The sequence below is a fragment of the Callithrix jacchus genome, chromosome 5 (genome assembly GCF_049354715.1).
Source record: "Callithrix jacchus isolate 240 chromosome 5, calJac240_pri, whole genome shotgun sequence".
Taxonomy (NCBI): Eukaryota; Metazoa; Chordata; class Mammalia; order Primates; family Cebidae; genus Callithrix; species Callithrix jacchus.
Window position 1 is genome coordinate 40,071,424 of NC_133506.1, and position 20,236 is coordinate 40,091,659.

At 50.6% G+C, this 20,236-nt stretch overlaps 1 protein-coding gene across 2 annotated transcripts; it reads left to right on the plus strand.

Annotated features, from left to right (window-relative positions):
• The first annotated feature begins 428 nt into the window (after positions 1–428).
• On the plus strand, positions 429–12,839 carry CCN5 (cellular communication network factor 5). 2 transcript variants are annotated; one of them, XM_054255401.2, is made up of 4 exons: positions 429–510; positions 4,559–4,775; positions 9,475–9,729; positions 12,143–12,839. In XM_054255401.2, the coding sequence occupies exons 1-4, from the start codon at positions 451–453 to the stop codon at positions 12,361–12,363; spliced, it is 753 nt and encodes a 250-aa protein (XP_054111376.2). In that variant the 5' UTR covers positions 429–450; the 3' UTR covers positions 12,364–12,839. The 2 variants fall into 2 exon arrangements, with proteins under 2 accessions (XP_054111376.2, XP_054111377.2); XM_054255402.2 differs by lacking the exon at positions 9,475–9,729 and having other exon boundaries at positions 4,559–4,783.
• Positions 12,840–20,236: the final 7,397 nt, after the last annotated feature.

Below are 20,236 nucleotides of genomic sequence, written 5' to 3' on the forward strand. Positions count from 1 at the left end.
GGTCAGTTCTATAAAGGGGGTGTTTGCTGAATGCTTCCTGTATCTGCAGCCCCCCTGGGGTTCGGACAGGGGGTCTGGAGTAGGGCGTCACGACTATAGCAGGGCTAGGACCCTCTTGGGCTGGGAGGAGCTAAAGAGGTCTCTGCAAGCTGTCACAGGCTCTTGGTGCTGGCACTGGCTCGGGCTTACACACACACATACGCACATGGACAGGGACCCATTTGGTGGCTTTCACAGTTTCACCTTTAGGTAAATGGGCTCATCCTTGGGGCCAAGAGGATGGGAAGCAAAGCAAGGAACGAAAAAGCTAGTGTGTGCGCACGTGCGTGTGTGTGTGTGTGTGTGTGCCTGTGCGCGCGCGTGTGTGTGCTTGGGAGTGACCTCACAGCTGCTGGAACATAAAGACTCACAGGTCCGCCTTCCAGGCTGAAAGCTGGCTCTGCAGGGGACATGAGAGGCACACTGCAGACCCACCTCCTGTCCTTCTCCCTCCTCTGCCTCCTCCCAAAGGTAAGGAGGCATGGGCCCTGGAAGGCACTGCTGACTGTTTGGGTGGGAGTGGGTGTGTAAAATCACAGCCAAGGACCCCCTTGGCAGAATTCCTCCAGGGCCACACATCAGGCACAGTCTGGGCACCGTGCCTAAGCAAGGCTTCTCTCCCTGGCACCCAAAGAGCTGCCTCTGGCCAGCCCTGCTGTGTGACGTCAGGCACATGCCTCACCTTCTCTGGGCCTCTCAGCATCTTCCCCAGGTGAAGGGTGTACAGTTTGTGAGGTGTTTGTGAAGACCATTCATGATCATTCATCAAACTTACCAGGCAAATTAAAGAGGACTTTAATGTATCTTCATTATGAATGGGGACACTCTTGGCCTAACTCTGAGCCAGGATTTGGATGGGTGCCTAAGTGATTGGAAGGTTCATTCTGCAAGGACATCGATTCTGCTGGACTCTTAGGCAGTGAGTGACCTGCCCACCCTAGCTAGAGGGGACAGGAGACACCTCTGTGGAGTAATGGCCTTATGCCGGAATGCTGCAAAGGACATTCACCAAAGAGCTTGTGGGACATCTCCCTTGTCTAACATGCACAATGACTCCATAAGGAATTATTATTCCCAGCTTTCAGTCAAGTGAGGCTCAGAAAGGGTAAGCAACTTGTCCAAAGCCACACAGCAAAGGAAGTTCAGAGCAACAGAGGAGGGCCAAGGTGGAGCCCAGAATAGACATGGCTGTAGGGGAGAGGCACTCCAGTCTGTGCCTCCCGCAGCCTAACCTGGAACAAGGCCACAGCTGCTAAGCTTGTCATCCCCTCAACAAATGCTGAGTTCCCAGAACCGTGGAATTGGCCTCACCACAAGCCACGATCTCACTGTATTTTCACCCTCCTTTGAAGTGCACGGGCAGGAGCTTCTCTCCCTCAGGCTCCAAGCACTGGTGCCGGGGAAGGCTGAGAACCACGCTGGCATCCTGCCCTGCTGTTTGTTCTTCCAAAGGGGATGGGTAGGATGTGGTGCCAGTGGGGATGGCTTGGGTAGTTGGAATAGGGGTCTTGGGGTTCTAGGGGGAAAAGGGGCCCAGGATGATGAAAGACCAAAGTAAAGCCGTTCTAGACTCACCGTTAGGGTGAGACTTACGGGACCATCTTCCCTGGTCCCAGGAAGCAGAGACTGCACAGAAACTCAGAGACGTCATCACCACGAACATGGAAAGCCACAGCAACCCTCTGAGAGAGAGCTCTGCATCTTCCAGGCTGGCTGCTGGCTCCTGGGCTCCTGGCTGTGGACCGGAGCAGGAGGCAGACACCTGGACGCAAGCAAAATTACTTTGGTCAAGGACTGGCCAGGACCGCATTTAATCTCCATCATCACAGAAATAGGTGGTCTCTACTCCACTTCACAGAGGAGAAAACGGAACTTCACCTCCATATTCCAAAGCTGTTCATCCATGTGTTCAGCCAGGTAGCAAGTCAGTGGCAGAAGCTGAATCGTAATTCTTGCCCAAAAAACTCCATGTCCAGTGCTCCTATGCCAGATATCATGAGTCTTGGCTCTCTTTCCCCCAGATATCATGGCAAGGCCCTGGGGAAACTGAGGCACAATTGGACAACTTGAGTTTGGGTCTTAGATGTCAGCTTGAGCTTGGATGTCAATCTACCTCTTACTGGCTGTGTTACTACACACTTTGAGCTCCAATTTTCTCCTCTTTAAAATGGGCATAACGATGGCACCTCACATTGGAGGGTAAATGAGATAACAGCACTTGGCACATGGCATACATAGGGCATCACATGTGATCATTGTTCACTAGAATAGGTGATATCATTCATAGCCTCTCCTGGGTATTGGGGCTTACAGAGTCCTGCGCCAGCCAAGCATGGCCGGTAGAGACAGCCACGGTGGGAGCTCAGGTGCACAGCTGCTGGTCTACTTCCTGGCACTGCTGTTTTCAGGTGGGTGAGACCTGAGAGTCACTTCTGCCAGTCCTCCACAAGCCAAGGGAGCTGAACTTCTGACTTAAAAGGAAACCCCAAAGCCCAGACTGACTGTTTCTATGTGAATCACCTGTGGATTTATGAAAATGCAGATTCGGATTTATTATATACAAATTTGGCTTCAGATTTATAGAGGGGTTCCAGAAGCTGCCTATCTAACAAGCTCCCAGGTGATGCTGCTGTGGCTAGTTCAGACACCTTGAGGGGCGAGGAGGCAAGGCTATCGTCTCTAGAATCTGAACAGCCTGCAGCTATGGGACCACTAACTCGTGAGGCAGCCAGGCACCTAGCTCCGTGAGCCTGTCCGCTACAGAGTACTGTCTCAGTGGGGGCCGTGATCACGTCCTACTCTGTGGCCCCCACCAGAGGCTGGTCAGCCAGTTTGCAATGGCTCCTGGTGGCCAGTGTGGGAGTTGCTGGCAACTGAAATCAGGTTTGCAGGATTGCGGGTAGTGGGGGCACTGGGCGGGGAAGAGGGCAAGGCAGGGCAAAGGGGTCATTGCCTGCTTTGGAGCTGCACAGGAGAAAGGTCATTAATTCCATCATTCTAAGCTGCAAGTCTCCCCTCCTCTCGTTAAAACCCTCAGCCCCTAAAAATCCTCCTAAACTCAAACTTGGCCCCTGACAGATGGGCCAACTGGGAGCGTACCGAATGATACTTCCTTCTTGGTCCACACCTTAAATGGGCAGACAGAAAGCCCTCGGCACCTGATGTAAGGTTTGGTTGTTTCTGTGATGTGGGTGGTGTGGGGCAGGCAGGTCACTTGGGCTGAGACCCTGATCCTGTCACTGTGCAGTGGGTCCCTGGTTTAGGTGTTTCCTATTACAGACACAGTCTACCCCACCCCGTGACCCTGAGTCCTCACTGAGGGAGCAGGACCTGGGAATGTCCCCAGCCCTGAATCAAACACATGGACTGTGGCAACTCCCTGTCTCTCTCTGGAGCTCAGTTTCCCCATCTGTGCCTGGCAGGGGAGGAGGTTAGACGGGGGCAGAGGTGCTGAAAACCTAGCTGAGCTTCAGAAGCCACTGGACAGCCTGTTAAAAAGACAGATTCCAGGGCCCTGACTCTGGGACTTCTATTTTGTAAGTCCCAGAATGGGTTTGGGGTTTGCATTTTCCCAAGTCTCCTGGCTGATGAGATGTGCATTCAGAGCTGGGAAACCTGCTGAATGGATCCAAAGGCCAAAAACATCTGTGATACTGTTCAGTTTGTTCAGTCCTAAGATAGGTATCCATATGCTGGAAAACGCACCAGAGCCTGGCATTTTCATCCTTGACTTGTTGCTTTTGCCTTTCTGTAAGCTCCCAGAGGGCAGGGGCTGAGCCCTCTGCTGTAATTAACCGCAACGCTCAGCATAGCTAAGAGCACTGAGTGTCTGCTGCACACCAGGCCCCGGGCTGAGGGTTTGCTGCGAACCAGTTCCATGTATGCCCCACAACAAGCCTCTGAGTTAGATAGTTTGAGGAAACTGACGCTCAGAGAACTTAAGTAACTTCCTCGAGGTCACTCAGCTAATAAGGGGCAGAATTAGAACTGGAATTCTCGCCAGGCACAGTGGCTCGCGTGGTCATCCCAGCACTTTGGGAGGCTGAGGCGGGCGGATTGCCTGAGCTCGGGATTTCAAGACCATTCTGGGCAACATGGTGAAACCCTGTCTCTACTAAAAATACAAAGATTAGCGGGGCATGGTGGCATATGCCTGTAGTCCCGGCTATTCGGGAGGCTAAGGCACGAGAGCCACTTGAACCTGGGAGGCGGAGGTTGCAGTGAGGCCGGGATTATGCCACTGTACTCCAACCTGGGCGACAGAGTGAGACTCTAACTCAAAAAAAAAAAAAAAAAAAAAGGGCTGGAACTGTAGCCCAGAGTCCTTGCCCATAACCACAATGCCAAACTGCCTCTTAGGGCATGCCACGGGGCTACTGGCCTTGGAGGCCAGGTCTGCATGGCTCTGAGGCTAAGGTGTGGACCCCACACTGCCCCGCCTAGCAGAGAGGTGGCCATTTGTGAGGGTCTCACCACCCATCTCGAAAGCTGTGGCTGAGTGAGGTCTCTGTCTCTTCAGGTGTGTGCCCAGCTGTGCCCAATGCCATGTGCCTGCCCCTGGTCACCTCCCCGATGCCCGCTGGGAGTACCCCTGGTGATGGATGGCTGTGGCTGCTGCTGGGTATGTGCACGGCGGCTGGGGGAGCCCTGCGACCAACTCCACGTCTGCGACGCCAGCCAGGGCCTGGTCTGCCAGCCCAGGGCAGGACCCGGGGGCCACGGGGCCCTGTGCCTCTGTAAGCAGGTTTGCAGGACTGAGGGGGGTGTCTAAGAGGGGTGGGGGGTCAAGGCCATGGCATCCTGAATCACAGCGCAGCCCTCCTCTCTCTAACCCGTTTGATGCTCACTTCAGGTACCCTGTCCATTCTAGCCGAACCTGGTGGTCCAAGGCTCCCCACCCCCTCTCCTTTCTTGGCCTCTGCTTAAACCATCCCACTACCCCAATAACCTTCCTCCATCCCTACCTGTCTGTATCATTGCCAACTTTCAAAGCCAAGTTCAAACAGCTTCTCCCCAGATTCTTCAAACCGATGCCACTGTTCCCTTCCCAGGATCCTTACAACGCTATGAGGAAAAGTGCCATCTCTTCTTTAGGGCATAATATGTGTCCAGAACTGGGCTAAGCACCTGCTACAAAAATCACATCATCCTCACAGCAACCTCAGGATGGGAAGTACTTTCAGATCCATTTTATGAATGAGGAAACGGAGGTTCACCAGCATTAAGGGACATGCTTCATGTCACATGGCCTGAGACTGGATCCAATAGGCCCTAAGGAACATTTCTTTCTGTCTTCTCTGAGTGTGGGAGCCCTCAGAACACTGTTGGAATCTTGGGTTTGCTGCGTCTTCACCAGTCACCTGAGCACGTTGCATTCCTTCCCACTCTTCTAGACCTTGATATCCTCTGATGCTTTGGGGCAGGGTTTTGCAAGCTGGCTGTAGTGACTTGGTGTCAGAGAATTCTTTGCTTTGGGAGGGTGTCCTGTGCGTGGGAGGGTTTCCCATGAGTGGGGGGGGTGTCCCCTGCGTGGGAGGGTGTCCCGTGCCTGGGAGGGTGTCCCGTGCATGGGAGGGTGTCCTATGCATGGTAGGACTTCTAGCAGCACCCCCAAACTCCACCTGCTCAATGCCAGGAGCACTCCCATCCCCCAGGTTGTGACAGTCCATCTTCTGACAGTGCCAAATTTCCCCAGGGGGCAAAATCTGCAGCTGAGAACCATCCCTTTAGAGAAATGCAGAAACAAGAGTGTGTTCTTCTTTTTCCCCCTTTTTTAATAATAAGCCTTGTAGAACAATTTACCTCTTTCATCTATGAGCATGTCACACTTTTATAAAAATAAGAACGAGAGAGAGAGAGAGAGAGAGAGAGAGAGAAGAGCTCATGAATCATTGACAACGAATCTATCTGTAGGAAAAGCCTTGTTAAAAAACAACAGGCCAGGCACAGTGGCTCATGCCTATAATCCTAGCACTTTGGGAGACTGAGGCAGGAGGATCACTTGAGCCCAGGAGTTCTAGGCCAGCCTTGGCAACATAGTGAGATCCTATCTCTCTCTCTCTCTATATATATATAAAAAATTAGCCAAGTACGGTGGCACATGCCTGTAGTCCCAGCAACTTGAGAGGCTGAGGTGAGAAGATTGCTTGAGCCTGGGTGTTTGAGGCTGCAGTGAGCCATGATTGCACCCATGGGCAATAGACCAAACCCTAACACACACACACACAAAAGGTAATCCATGTGAAATGCTTTATTTACAAGCATTGAAAGTATAAGGAGGTGACTCGTTACACAGACTGAGGGAGGATTGCTTATGAAAATGTATCTGAAAAACAATTGAGGTAAGTAACACTTTGCTTACAAAGCCATTATTTACATTCCCCGTGACACGTGTAAACAGCACCCACAGAGTTTATTTTACACTTGCACAGCCCTTACCACATGCAAGACACTGAGGGCTTCACAAATATAAACCTATTTAATCTCACAACCACATGAGGTAGGTATAATGTCACCCTTCTCTTATAAATGGAAAAAAGAGGTACAGAGAGGCTAAGCAACTGGCCCACGCTCACACAGCTCATAAGTGGCAGAGCTGAGATTTGAACTCAGGGAGCTGGCTTCACAAGCTCCATTGCTCAACTTCCTGACATGCAGCATGTGATTAGTATATAGGCTGTGATTGTCGATACCTTTATTAAGGGACTTTTCTTATTCCATCTTAATTCAGACTTCAAACACCTGCAGGCCAAGGATGTACTTGGGTGCCTGGTCCTTCCCAAAACTCCCCACCTTGGTCTGACAACATGGTGGGTGCTCGTGAGGGTTTAATGATTTAAACTGAATTTAGAGGCTGGGATCTGGTGAGCCCCAAAGGTGAGTCAGAGTCCAGCTAAGACATCGCAAAGGCTCAGTCTAGGGCTTCGCAGGGAACATGCTGCCAAAAACCTCAGTCCTATCACTTACTCGTTGAACATGCTTCTCTAAGGACGAGCTTTGAGCTGTGAGATGTGCTGCAGATTCACCATCGTGGTAAAGGTACATCCAATGCCAGGATCCTGATCTCCTGCCCTGCAGATCGGCCTCCCCATCCATCCGTCTCATGGCTCAAGCTCAAGACCTTGGAGTCGTTCTAGATGTCTCTCTCTCAATCTCTTTCTCTTTTTTGAGATGGAGTCTTACTCTTTCACCCAAGCTGGAGTGCAGTGGCATGATCTCGGCTCACTGCAACCTCTGCCTCTTGCATTCAAGTGATTCTTGTGCCTCAGCCTCCCAAGTAGCTGGGATTACAGATGCACTCCACCATACCTGACTAATTTTTGTATTTTTAGTAAAGATGGGGTTTCACCATGTCGGCTAGGCTGGTCTGGAACTCCTGACCTCAAGTGATCCACCTGCCTCGGCCTCCCAAAATGCTGGGATTACAGGCGTGAGCCACGGCACCTGGCCTAGACGTCATTCTTTCCTCACCTCCTACATGCCATCCACCAGCAAATTTATCATGCGATTTCCAGCATCCGACACTCCCATCCCTTCGGTGGCTACCACCCTGGTGCGAGCCCTGTCATCATTGGCCTGGATTTTGCAGTAGCCCCATAATCGTCTCCTTCCTTCTGTCCTTGCCCCTGGTCTATTCACAACACAGCAGTTAGAGAGCTCCTGAGAAGCCCTACATCAGATCACCTCCCTCCTCTGCCCCAAGCCTTCTGGTGGCTTCCCACCTCAGAGTAAAAGCCGAAGTCTCCAGTGGCCTACGAGGCCTCACAGGATCTTGCTCCTGTTTCCTCTCTGACCTCATCTCCTCCTGCTCTCTGCTCCAGCCGCATTGGCCCCTTGCTGTTTCTTAGATACCCCAGGGTGTGGTATTTGTGCTGCTTCAGGGCCTTTGCACTGGCTGTTCCCTCTACCAGCGTTATTTCTCAGTGAGGCCTTCCCTGCTGGAGGATTCGAGGAGCTAGGGGATGTAAAGCATTTCCCCCCAAGCCTGGTGCATAGCAGATGCTATATGGAAGCATAACCCACTCCCATTTATTGAGCATCTGCCATGCGCCAGGCTCGGGGCAAAATGCTATAAGTCCCCTAGCTCATCTATTCCCCCAGCAGTCCTGTGAGCTGGGTACCAAGGCTCAGAGAGGCAAAATAACTTGTCCCAGGCACCATAGTGGCATCCAGAGTTTGAACCTCAGTCTGTGTGGTTCTGAAACCCCTGTGTGTGTGTGTGTGTGTGTGTGTGTGTGTGTAGACCCACTGGAAGGTATTCTCAGAAGAGCTGGGAGAACCTGCTTGCCAAGAAGTCCTTTCCCCAGACGCAGCTCAGCGGCCACCCAGGTCTCACACACACACTGATTCCCATCTGCACTTCCTGAGCAGCTCACACACCTCTCCAGAGCTCTTACTTCATTCTGTCTTGGACGTGAGGCTCTCACACCTGTTCCCCGCCCCGCCCATGAGTCCCTCGAGGCAGGATCTGTCCTCTTTCTGTCCAGGAGCACAGTGGCTACGGCACACAGGAGGGAAACAGTAAATACCTCTGGAATGATCAGGAGTAGGGCTGTTCCATCAGTGCCTCTCCTGTGCCAAGCCTATGCCAATTATTCATTCAAGGGGCATTTCCTGTGGTCCTATGTGTCAAATGTAGGCCCTGAGCCTGCTGGAGAGATGCAGGGACAAACACCATCAGCCCCAGCCCTCATGGAGTTCATGTCCAGTGGAGGAAGTGGCAGTAACGCCCACACCTTGAGGGCTTCATTGAAAGAGTGTTCCCTGGGTACCTAGGCCATGCGTAGCACTGTGTGCTAGAGGCTGTGCACATGTCACCCCAGGGAACCTGAAGGTACAATTACCAAGATCAGCATTGCTGTTGTTCAGGCTGCTCAGAGAAGTTAAGTAACTTACTGAAAGACACACAGCCAGCAAGTTAAGTCCTGATCTGACAGTGATGACTACAACACAACCCGTGGAGGATGAGTTTGTTGCATGAAATCTCAGTGGGCACAGGCTACTTAAGCGTTATAACAGACAGTAATTATACCAATGATCATAGCAGCAGCGAGGACCTGCGGAAGGTGTTTACGTTGGGATCACCATTCCAAGTACTCTATGCCACCTGGACAATAAGTACCATGATAGCCCAGCTTGCAAATGAGGAAACTGGGGCAAGAAGAAGGGAAATCACTTGGCCAGGTCCATAGCTAAGAAAGGGCGGAGCTGGGGCGGTCGGTCCAGGCCCGTCTTCTTGCAATCCCTGTGCCAGGATCCAGGGTGCCCCAAAAGGCTAGGGGAGGGTTGGGGAGAGGCGCATATCCTAGTGGGAGCCCTGGGCAGGGCTCAGCTACTGTGAGGCTGCTGCCTCCCGCAGGGGGATCTGGGCAGCTCTGCAGAGAGACCTGTGCGGCTTTGCGGGTCACTGATGGGGGTGCGGTTTCTCCTCCACAGTGGCAGAGGAGGACGGCAGCTGTGAGGTGAACGGCCGCCTGTATCGGGAAGGGGAGATCTTTCAGCCCCACTGCAGGATCCGCTGCCGCTGCGAGGATGGGGGCTTCACCTGTGTGCCTCTGTGCCCTGAGGATGTGCGGGTGCCCAGCTGGGACTGCCCCCACCCCAGGAGGGTCGAGGTCCCCGGCAAGTGCTGCCCTGAGTGGGTGTGCGACCAAGGAGGGGGACTGGCAGCCCAGCCCCTTCCAGCCCAAGGTGAGCGCAGTGCTGGTCCAGGTCGGGGCAGGACTGCCTGAGGGTGCAGAGGACCACCTGGGGGGGGTGGGCAGGGTGGGGCTTCCTGGCTGCCAGGACCCAGGGACACATCAGGAGCTGGGAGGGGCAGAGGCTGAAGAGGGAGTTAGAAGCGGAGTGGAGGGCGGGGCATGGTGGCTCACGCCTGGGAGGCCGAGGCCAATTAATCACCTGAGGTTGGGAGTTTGAAACCAGCCTGGCTAACAGCGAAACCCGTCTCTACTAAAATTACAAAAATTAGCCGAGCATAGGGGCAGCGCCTGTAGTCCTAGCTACTTGGGAGGCTGAGGCTGGAGAATAGCTTGAACCTGGAAGGCAGAGGTTGCCGTGAGCAAAGATGCGCCACAGCACTCCCGCCTGGGCGACAAGAGCGAAACTCCGTCCCAAAAGAGAAAAAAAGAAAGAGGAGTGGAAGGTCAACAGGCCTCTTTAAAACTGATAAACAAAAAGCCACCGCCGTCGAGATGTGTAATTTACAACCACAAATAACTAAAAATAAAAACTGGGTGACAGAGTGGGGAGAGGAAAGGAGGGTTAGGGTACGTGAACCACATTCTCACATTTCAGAGATGTAATAGAGGTAAGCGCTTAGAATATATAATATGACTGTGTTTTAATATATGGATACATATCAATAATGTATTAATTTATTATTATTTGGGGTTATTAAAAAAGAAACTCAAAACTGAACCAGGTAAGGTGGCTGCTCTGGGAGATGGGCCTGGGGGGGCTGGAGATGGAGAGAAGATGGTTACCTCCCACCATCCCACTAAAACTCTTCAATTTTAGAGATTTTTGTTGTTGCTGTGTTGCTTTTTGAAAATTATTACATGAATGTGACTTTTTCAAAAAGGCAACTGAAAAGAGGAGGATTAATTTCATAAATGCTGCTGCCACCCACGAGAGGCAGTCAAGTGTTATAGGTCAGGTGCATGGTTTCTGACCAGCCCCGCCACCTCCTCATTGCTGTGTCTCTGAGAAAGTTGCTTAACTTCTCTGTGTCTCAGCTTCTCTGGCTGTAAAATGGGGACAATAAGAGCATCCACTTCATGGCGTTGTGAGAACCACATGGGTTTGTGCAAACCAAGCAGCTGTAGCCTGGCACATGGTACTGTATCAGAGGTAGCTCTTACTGTCCCTGTGATGGTATATGATAGAATTATTTAAATACATAGAAAAACACCAATGAGTTTGTCTTATGGATAAAAAGCAGGAGAGAAAGCGTATTTGCCTTATGGATAAAAGCAGGAAAGAAGAAAAGAGGACATGGTGGCTTAAGCCTGTAATCCCAGCATTTTGGGAGGCTGAGGCAAGCAGATCATGAGGTCAGGAGTTCGAGACCAGCCTGGCCAACATGGTGAAACTCCATCTCTACGATACAAAAAAATTAGCTGGGCGTGGTGGGTGGAGGGGGGTGCCTGTAATCCCAGCTACTCAGGAGGCTGAGGCAGGAGAATCGCTTGAACCTGGGAGGTGGAGGTTGCAGTGAGCCAAGATTGCACCACTGCACTCCAGCCGAGGTGACAGGGTGAGACTCCATCTCAACCAAAAAAAAAAAAAAGAAAGAAAAGAAAAAGAGGTGTATTTCCAACTCAATCTCCACTAAGTGTATCCCTATGCATGTATACAGGTGTATCTACACATATACATGCACGTACAGCACACACATGTGGGTAGAAATCAGAGTTTCTTAACCTCAGCATTAGTGACAATTGGGGCAAGTAATTATTTGTTAGGGGTCTTTCCTTGCACTGTGGGGGCTTAGCAGCATCCCTGGCTTCTGTCTACTAGATACGCGTAGCACCTCCCTAATTGCAATGGCCAAAAATGTCACCAGACATTGCCAAACCTTTCCTGGGAGGCAAAATCCCCCTAGTTGAGGACTACTGGCATAAAAGACTAGAAGGAAGGACACCAAAATATTCACAGAGAGGGAGATGTGGAGCAGAGAAAAAGCTAGACCATGGCGAACCTGCCATCTTGTTCCAGGCACAAGAATCCTGGAATCTTCAGCATCCTTGCCACCGGGTCAAAGCACCACTCCACACAGCCGGGCGCCCCCTACCTGTAAGATGCTGTTTATCCAAAGAGAAGAGAAAGCCGCGGTTCACACTGAGGGACCATGGCGAGCCACACACTCTGGCTGCCAAATAACTAATATTTATGGGGATCTTAAATACCAGGCACTGTGCTAGGCACTTCATGCCCATTATTTTATTCAGTGCCATCCACTGTGAGGAAATTTACATACGAAGAAACTGAGATGCAGAGAGACTGAGCCACGTGACCAAGATGGCCGTGGCCACTGGTGGGGGGCGCTGATCGAGCTGCCAAGCTCTGCCACTCAGTGCTAACTCTCGTTCTTTCCCCCTAGGACCTCAGTCTTCTGGCCTTGTCGCTTCTCTGCCTCCTGGTGTCCCCTGCCCAGAATGGAGCACTGCCTGGGGACCCTGCTCGACCACCTGTGGGCTGGGCATGGCCACCCGGGTGTCCAACCAGAACCGCTTCTGCCAACTGGAGACCCAGCACCGCCTGTGCCTGTCCAGGCCCTGCCCATCCTCCAGGGGCCGCAGACCACAGAACAGGGCCTTCTAGAGCCGGGCAGGGAATGGGGACACGGTGCGCCTGGGCCCTGTGCTAATGGCAGATGGCCCCTGCCCAGGCCCTTGGCTGCAGGCAACACTTCAGCTTGGGCCCACATGCAAGACACAAATATTAACATGCTGCCTGGTCTGCCTGGACCCCAACGTACAGTGTGGCTGTAAGACCTAGTCCCCTTTCCTCTAACTCACTGCTTAGGAGGTTGGCCAAGGTGTCCAGGGTCCTCTGGCCCATTCCCTGCTATACACACAGCCTTTATCAAACATGCACACGGGTGAGCTTTCTCTCCAGCTGCCTCTGGGCAAGAGATGGGACAAGCGTTCCCTTAATATTGAGGCTGCAGCAGGTGCTGTACAAGATTGGCCCTTTTTCTGGGGTAGGATGAAGAGAAGGCACACAGAGATTGTGGCTCTCCTGCTGCCTTTTCTGAAGTTTTGTAAAATCGTCCCTGAATACAAGCCTATGTGTGATCTTGTGTGTCAGGCCTGTGTTTTCTGAGAAAGCCCTCCCTTCTGGGCAGAATTCAGGGGTGGAGTTCTCTGTGAACCTCACGAGGTGAAATTATACAGTTTCAAAGAAGGCCAGAAGACAGGCCTTTAAGTGATCCATGAAACCCAATTTGTATTAATAATAATTAACATTTCTTTTTTTTTCTTTTTTTTTTGAGACAGAGTTTTGCTTTTGTTGCCCAGGCTGGAGCTGAAGTACAGTGGCACGATCTTGGCTCACTGCAGCCTCCTGAGTTCAAGCAATTCTCCTGCCTCACCCTCCTGAGTAGCTGGGATTACAGTCATGCACCACCATGCCTGGCTCTATGTATGTGTGTGTGTTTTTAGTAGAGATGGGTTTCGCCATGTTGGTCAGGCTGGTCTTGAACTCCTGACCTCAGGCGATCCACCTGCCTCAGCCTCCCAAAGTTCTGGGATTACAGGTGTTAGCTATTGTACCTGACTAATAATTAACATTTCTTGAGCATCTACTATGTGCTAGGCACTAAGCACTTTATATAGGACAGTGCTTCCCAGGGTTTCTGACCAGAAAAGATCAGGGAGAATGAAGGCTGCCTCCCAGGGACTGGGGAGCATAGCCTGAAATCCACCAAGCCAAGGGTGAAATTCTTCGAAGTCTCAGGTTTTATTGTTTACAAAAAACCCCCAGAACAAAAACTACAAAACCCAATACCAAATACATAAATTTTACATCTTCCTCCATGGGCTACCTGTGTTTGTTTAAAAAATAAAACTGTATTTCCATTAGGATCCAAGCAGGAAATTAGAAAACACTCTTGGTATTTAAACAGGGATTTCTTCTTATTAAGCTAATTTTATTAAGGTATAATTTAGGCACAGCTAAATATACAGGTCTTAAGCATATGGTTTAACGAGTCTTCATGAACGTACTCACTCATGTAACCAACTTCTCAATCCAGGTATAAAAGCTTTTCATCATCTCAAGGAGTTTCTTCTGGCTCCTTCCCAGCTAGCCCTCTACTCCCCAAGGCAAGCACTGTTCTGATTTCTATCACCACAGATGAGCTTTTTGTTCTTGAACTTCTCCTTAATACAACCATATGATAGGTATTCTCTAAGGAATGACATCTTTGACTCAACATGATAACATAGGAGGAATTTAATGAGAGGACTTAGTTACCCATCTGAGAAGCCAGGCAGGGGACCCCGGGATGCAAGAGGGGAAAGAACACCAGCCTCAGGATGGAGGGGCACAGGGAGGGCAGAGCCCAGTGCTGGCACTGGCAGGCAGAGGATGGGACCCAGCAAGGCTGTCTGCTGGGAGCTGCAGCCGCCAAGGAGATGCAGCCTTGTAGACCTAACAAAAAGTAGACAGAGGTGGGGAGATGCGCCCCAGCTTCTGCCTGCTGCTATCCCCCTGTTTCCAGTTATGCCTCCCATGAATCAAACCTGCTGGAAAGGTGGAAGAAAGGGGAGCTTGGGAAATGCAGAGCAAGGAAGGGCAAGTAGGGCTCCCGAAAATGAGTGCAAGTCCCATACACAGTGTTTGTAAATGACCCACCCCAGGTGCGGTTGCTAGTCATGGAGGCCTGTGCTGCCTGGCCCCCAGCACAATCTCAGGTATCACCCTCACCAGAAACCCTGGTTGGAAAATCATAGGCTGAGTTTGAGCCAGGTAACCTTCACAAAGCCCCTGCATGGCAACTATAGCTAACTCTAGCTCAGGGATGAGGAAACACCCGGGAAAGTGACCTATCTAAAAGCTGGTCTACAGCTGGGGTGGATTCTAGTCCGACCTGAGTTTATCTGACTCTTGTTGGTCTCTCATAGGCTGAGAATTTCCATGGGTCAGGTCCTGTAAAGGTAAACCCTAAACACATTACCAGGCAAAGTTCTGATATCCGCCCCCAAAATAGGAAGAACATGGACAAGACAAAGGAATGTGCACAGAGCGATTCCTATAGATGAGGTTCCCTCTGCCAAGCGCTCTGTCCACACCGTTGCACGTCATCCTTAGGATGTTCCTAAAGGAAAGCACCTCTAATACGCCCTTTTTAGAGATGAGCAAACTGAGACCCAGAGAGATTAACAAGGTGCCCTCGAGTCATGGAGCTGGGACTCAGACCCATCACCCTATGGCCGAGCCGCTGCTGTGCAGTGGTGGAGTGAGTGGGCTGGTCAACCTGCCCAGGTGTGCATCCTGGCTCTGCTATTTCCTAGTGGTGTCACCTTAGGCGAAGTACTTATCCGCTTTGTGCCTCCGTTTCCCCTTCTTAAAATGGGGATAATGGCAGTAGTCAACACAGAAGACTGTTAAGAGTATTCTGTGATTTAAAAAAAATTTTAGGGTTAGTCACGGTGGCTCATGCCTGTAATCCCAGCACTTTGAGAGGCCAAGGTGGGCAGATCGCTTGGCCAACACATCAAAACCCCGTCTCTACTAAAAAAACAAAAATTAACTGGGTATGATGGCGAATGCCTGTAATCCCATATACTCGGGAGGCTTAGGCACGAGAATTGCTTGAACCCGGGAGGCAGAGGTTGTAAAGAGCTGAGATCATGCCACTGCACTCCAGCTGGGAGGACAGAGTAAGATTCTGTCTTGAATAAATTAATAAAATAAAATTTAGCAATCATTATCCTGACTTGGCCTTTTGGGGCTTTCATTTTTTTATCTGTAAAATGGGCATAAATAGTAGTGCCCGCCCCCACAGGATGGCTCCATAAAGTGAGTACCCAGCCAGGCGCAGTGGCTCACGCCTATAATCCCAGCACTTTGGGAGGCTGAGGAAGGCGGATCACCTGAGATCAGGAGTTCAGGACCAGCCAGGCCAACATGGTGAAACTGTCTCTACTAAAATACAAAAATTATCCAGGCATGGTGGCATGTGCCTGCCTGTAATCCCAGCTACTTGCGAGGCTGAGGCAGGAGAATCACTTGAAACCAGGAGGTGGAGGTTGCTGTGAACCAAGATTGTCCACTGCACTCCAGCCTGGGCAACAGACCAAGACTGGTTAAAAAAAAAAAAATGTGCGGAGTACCCACTCCGCGGGGGTATTGTGAGTATTAGGAGGGTGATTCCTCCGTGTTCTTCGACTGAAGCTATCATTCTCATCCTGCCTGCAATTCTTGGCAAGGATTGTGAAGGCGAGGGCTGGGAATCTTCTTGTTTGTGGGGAAGAGGAAACCATGTCGGGGGCAAAGATCACAGGTGCAAACCAGGTTCGCCCTCTCGGAAGCTCTCATGGCTGCAGGTGCCAGGCCTGGCTGTTCCCCCATGGGAAGCTTCTGCACTCACTTCCTCAGTGCTGGCCTGGGTCTGCAGGGCAAGCTGAGTGTTCCAGGGCAGAATGCTTTCTGGAGGGGCCTTTGCTACCAGCTGTGGCTGAAGGACCTGGCACAGGGCCTGTTCCTCGGGCCCTCAGCACACTGTCCTCCAGCTGAGAGCCATAAGGAAGAAGTTTCCCTAGTGAAGGGCATCATCACGCCCCAGGAGGTCCTCTGGCCTGCCAGGACACCTGTGGTCCTCCCCATCCTAACTGGTTACAATTAACACAATTAAAATGAACCTAGCAAACACAGATGGCCAGGTCCTCCCAGAGGTGCCCACACGCTTGTATGGAACAGCTTACAATCTCACTGTTCATTGAGCAGCTACTGTGTTCCTGATGCTTTTGTAAAGCGGGAAGTGTCTGAGACAGGTCTCAATCAGTGTGGATGTTTATTTTTCCAAGGTTAAGGACATGCCCAGCAGAGTGGTCTGTGCCTTTCTCCAAAGATGACTTTGAGGGCCTCGGTATTTAAAAGGGAACAGCAGGCTGGCGGGGAATGAGGAAGGGTCTGGAAATCCGCATGGTGCGAGAGAAAAGGAGCAGGTAGGGGAATCACATATTCAATTAGGTATTCGTCTCACGCTCAGTAACTTTACGTAAGATAAGGTGAACACAGAGCAGCTACCCGTGGAGCTCTCTGGCCTTTTACCTGTGGCTCTCTGCTTAGGAACAAAGGAAAGGCAGCTTCTCCCATGACTCAACTTTCAGTTTAACTTTTTCCTTTTGGCAGAGTGAATTGGGGGTTTCATTTTCCTTTCTTACTTTCTATACCTTATTATGAAAGTGAGGTGCTTGTGATATGGATTCAGATGAGAAGAGTAGAATCACCACTCACCATCCAGGATGGAAAGTCAGAGCTGGCTGAACCAGCAGCTGGCTCATCCTCTCTCTTTCTCTCTCTCTCTCTCTCTCTCTCTCTCTCTCTCTGTCTTCTGTCTCTCTCTCATCCTTCCCCCCCTTACATTTTTCTTCCTCTTTCCCTTGCTTTTCTCTTTCCTTTCTTCTTCTTCTTTATTGAATTTTTAATGAAATATAAAAAGTATACAAGGCCAGGCACGGTGGCTCATGCCTGTAACCCCAGTACTTTGGGAGGCTGAGGTGGGTGGATCACGTGAGCTCAGGAGTTTGACACCAGCCTGGGCAACACAGTGAAACCCTGTCTCTACAAAAAAAAAAAAAAAAAAAAAAAAAATCAGCCAGGCATGGTGGCGCCTGCCCATAGTCCCAGCTACACAGGAGGCCGAGGTGGGAGGATGGCTTGAGCCCAGGAGGCGGAGGTCGCAGTGAGCCGAGATTGCATCACTGCACTCTAGCCTGGGTGATAGAGTGAGACACTGCCTCCAAAAAAAAAAGTATACAAATCATAAGTGTTCAGTTAGTCCAGTTTTCACAAATGAGCACACCCATGCAATCAGTACCTGGGTCAAAGCAGAACCATGCACTGCCTGCACCTCCAAAATCCACCTTGGACTCCTTCTCTTCACTACCCACAAGATATCCTGACTTCCAACAGATAGAGCCATTGTACCGGACAAGAAGCACCAGGGCACTTGTTAGAAATTCCCCATCCCAGGCCTACAGAAGCTCTGGGAGTAGGGCCCAGAAGTCTGTGTGTGCTTTTTTGTTTTTGTTTTTGAGATGGAGTTTCATTCTTGTTGCCCAAGATGGAGTGCGATGGCAAGATCTCAGCTCACTGCAACCTCTGCCTCTCGGGTTTAAGCGATTCTCCTGCCTCAACCTCCCGAGTAGCTGGGATTACAGACCAGAAATTGGTGTTTTAACAAATCTCCCGTCTCATTAAAATCAGACACAGCTTGAGCCTCGGGGGAGGACAACAGTGGTGTGTTGCTGCCCCCTTGTGGCATATCTATGCATGAACAGCCGAGAGGCCACCGGCTGGGAGGAGGCTGCTCAAGGGGCAACTCCAACACCCTCCCTGGGAGGTAACCTCCCCACCCCACCTTTCACCCAGGAAAGGGGAGGCGACGACCAATGGCCCCCATGTCTCATGTGCTAACGAAAAGGCCACTTGCCTCTCCATGGCTAAAATTTGGTCTAAAGTCTGAGGTGCATTCTTAGCCATCTAATTCTCAAGAGTTCATCTTTTTTCTCTTCCACTGAAATGAATTATGACATCAGGGAGAACCCAAGGGCAGAAGCAGGGGCTGCAAGTGGCCCATCACACTGGTCTGGTCTTTATCCATGGCCCCTTCGTCAGAGGCATTAGAAACAGAGCAACTCAATTTTGAGTAATGGCTGGGTAAAATAAGGCTGAGACCGACGGGGCTGCCTTCCCAGACAATTAGGCATTCTAAGTCACAGGGAGATAGGAGGTCAGCACAAGATACAGGTCATAAAGACCTTGCTGATAAAACAGGCTGCAGAAGTGGGCCAAAACCCACCAAAACCAAGATGGCAACGAGAGTGACCTCTGCTAGTCCTCACTGTTACACACCCATGAGCCCCATGACAGTTTACAAATGCCATGGCAACCTCAGGAAGTTACCCTATTTGGTCTAAAAAGGGGACACATGAATAATCCACCCCTTGTTTAGCATGTAATCAAGAAATATCCTTAAGAATGGGCAACTGGCAGCCCTGAGGGCTGCTCCATCTCTGGAGTAGCCATTCTCTATTCCTTTACTTTCTTAAATAAACTTGCTTTCACTTGTGGACTCGCCTCAAATTCTTTCTTGCAGGAGATCCAAGAACCCTCTCTTGAGGTCTGGATCAGGACCCCTTTCCAGTAACACCTTCACTGCCCAATACCCCCTCACCATTGGCTTTCATGAAAAAGGTTTTAATATAATGTCTTCACTGGGCCAGGTCTTTTTTTTTTTTTTTTTTTGAGACAAAGTTTTGTTCTCGTCACCCAGCTGGAGTGCAATGGAGTGCAACTAGAGTGTGATCTTGGGTCACTGCAAACTCCACCTCCTGGGTTCAAGCTATTCTCCTGCCTCAGCCTCCTGAATAGCTGGGATTACAGGCATCGACCACCACACCTGGCTAATTTTTGTATTTTTAGTAGAGACAGGCTTTCACCGTGTTGGCCAGGCTGGTCTCGAACTGCTGACCTCAGGCGATCCACCCGCCTCAGCCTCCCGAAGTGCTGGGATTATAGGCATGAGCCACAGTGCCTGGTACGGGCCAAGTCTTTTCATCCAGTCTCTGTTGGATGGCCAATAACCTCACATGAACCTCTTTAGCAGCTTCTCTTCTGCCCTGAAGCCAGCAGGGGTCAGACACAGGTGATTGACTTGACTCCCTCGACCCCCTCAAACCCCTCACCACCACTCACCTCAAGGACATGCCCTCCATGTCCACTACCTCCTGCCTCTCTCAGTCTCTGAGACATCTCACTGGAGTCCTACTCCCTGCCTTCTTCTCTTGACCCCTGCTCTGTGTCCACCTGACTAAAACCCAAGGTTTGGGAATCTGGTGGCTTCCTCTTTGCCTCATTGCTTACTCCAGATGGCTGATGCGGCATCTGTGGAATGCAAAGTCTCCCTGAATCTTTTCCCCACGTCAGGCAGATTGCTTAAGTATCAGGCTACAGTCGCCCGAAGAAATCTAAATTTATTTTAAATGTTCATGTCAACAGTCATATTTGTAATGTTTTTTTTCCTTAAAAAACATGGTGTACATATGGATGTTCGTCATTGCTATTTATACCTTTATGTTTGTCTTTATTAGCTAGGGTAAACCAGATCCCGGTAATAAATAAACCCCAAATCCAGTGGCACAGCAAGGGACCAGGGGAGGTGGTGGTGTTACAGTAAGGCAGTCCCGATCCAGACCCCAAGAGAGGGTTCTTGGAGCTTGCGCAAGAAAGCACTCAGGGTGAGTCCATAAAGTGAAAGTGAGTTTATCGAGAGAGTAAAGGAATAGAGAATGGCTGCTCTGCAGACAGAGCGCCCCGAGGGCTGCTGGTTGCCTATTTTTATGATTATTTCTTGATTATATTCTAAACAAGGGGTGGATTATTCATGCCTCCCCTTTTTAGGCCATATAGGGTAACTTCCTGAGGTTGCCATGGCATTCGTAAACTGTCATGGCACTGGTGG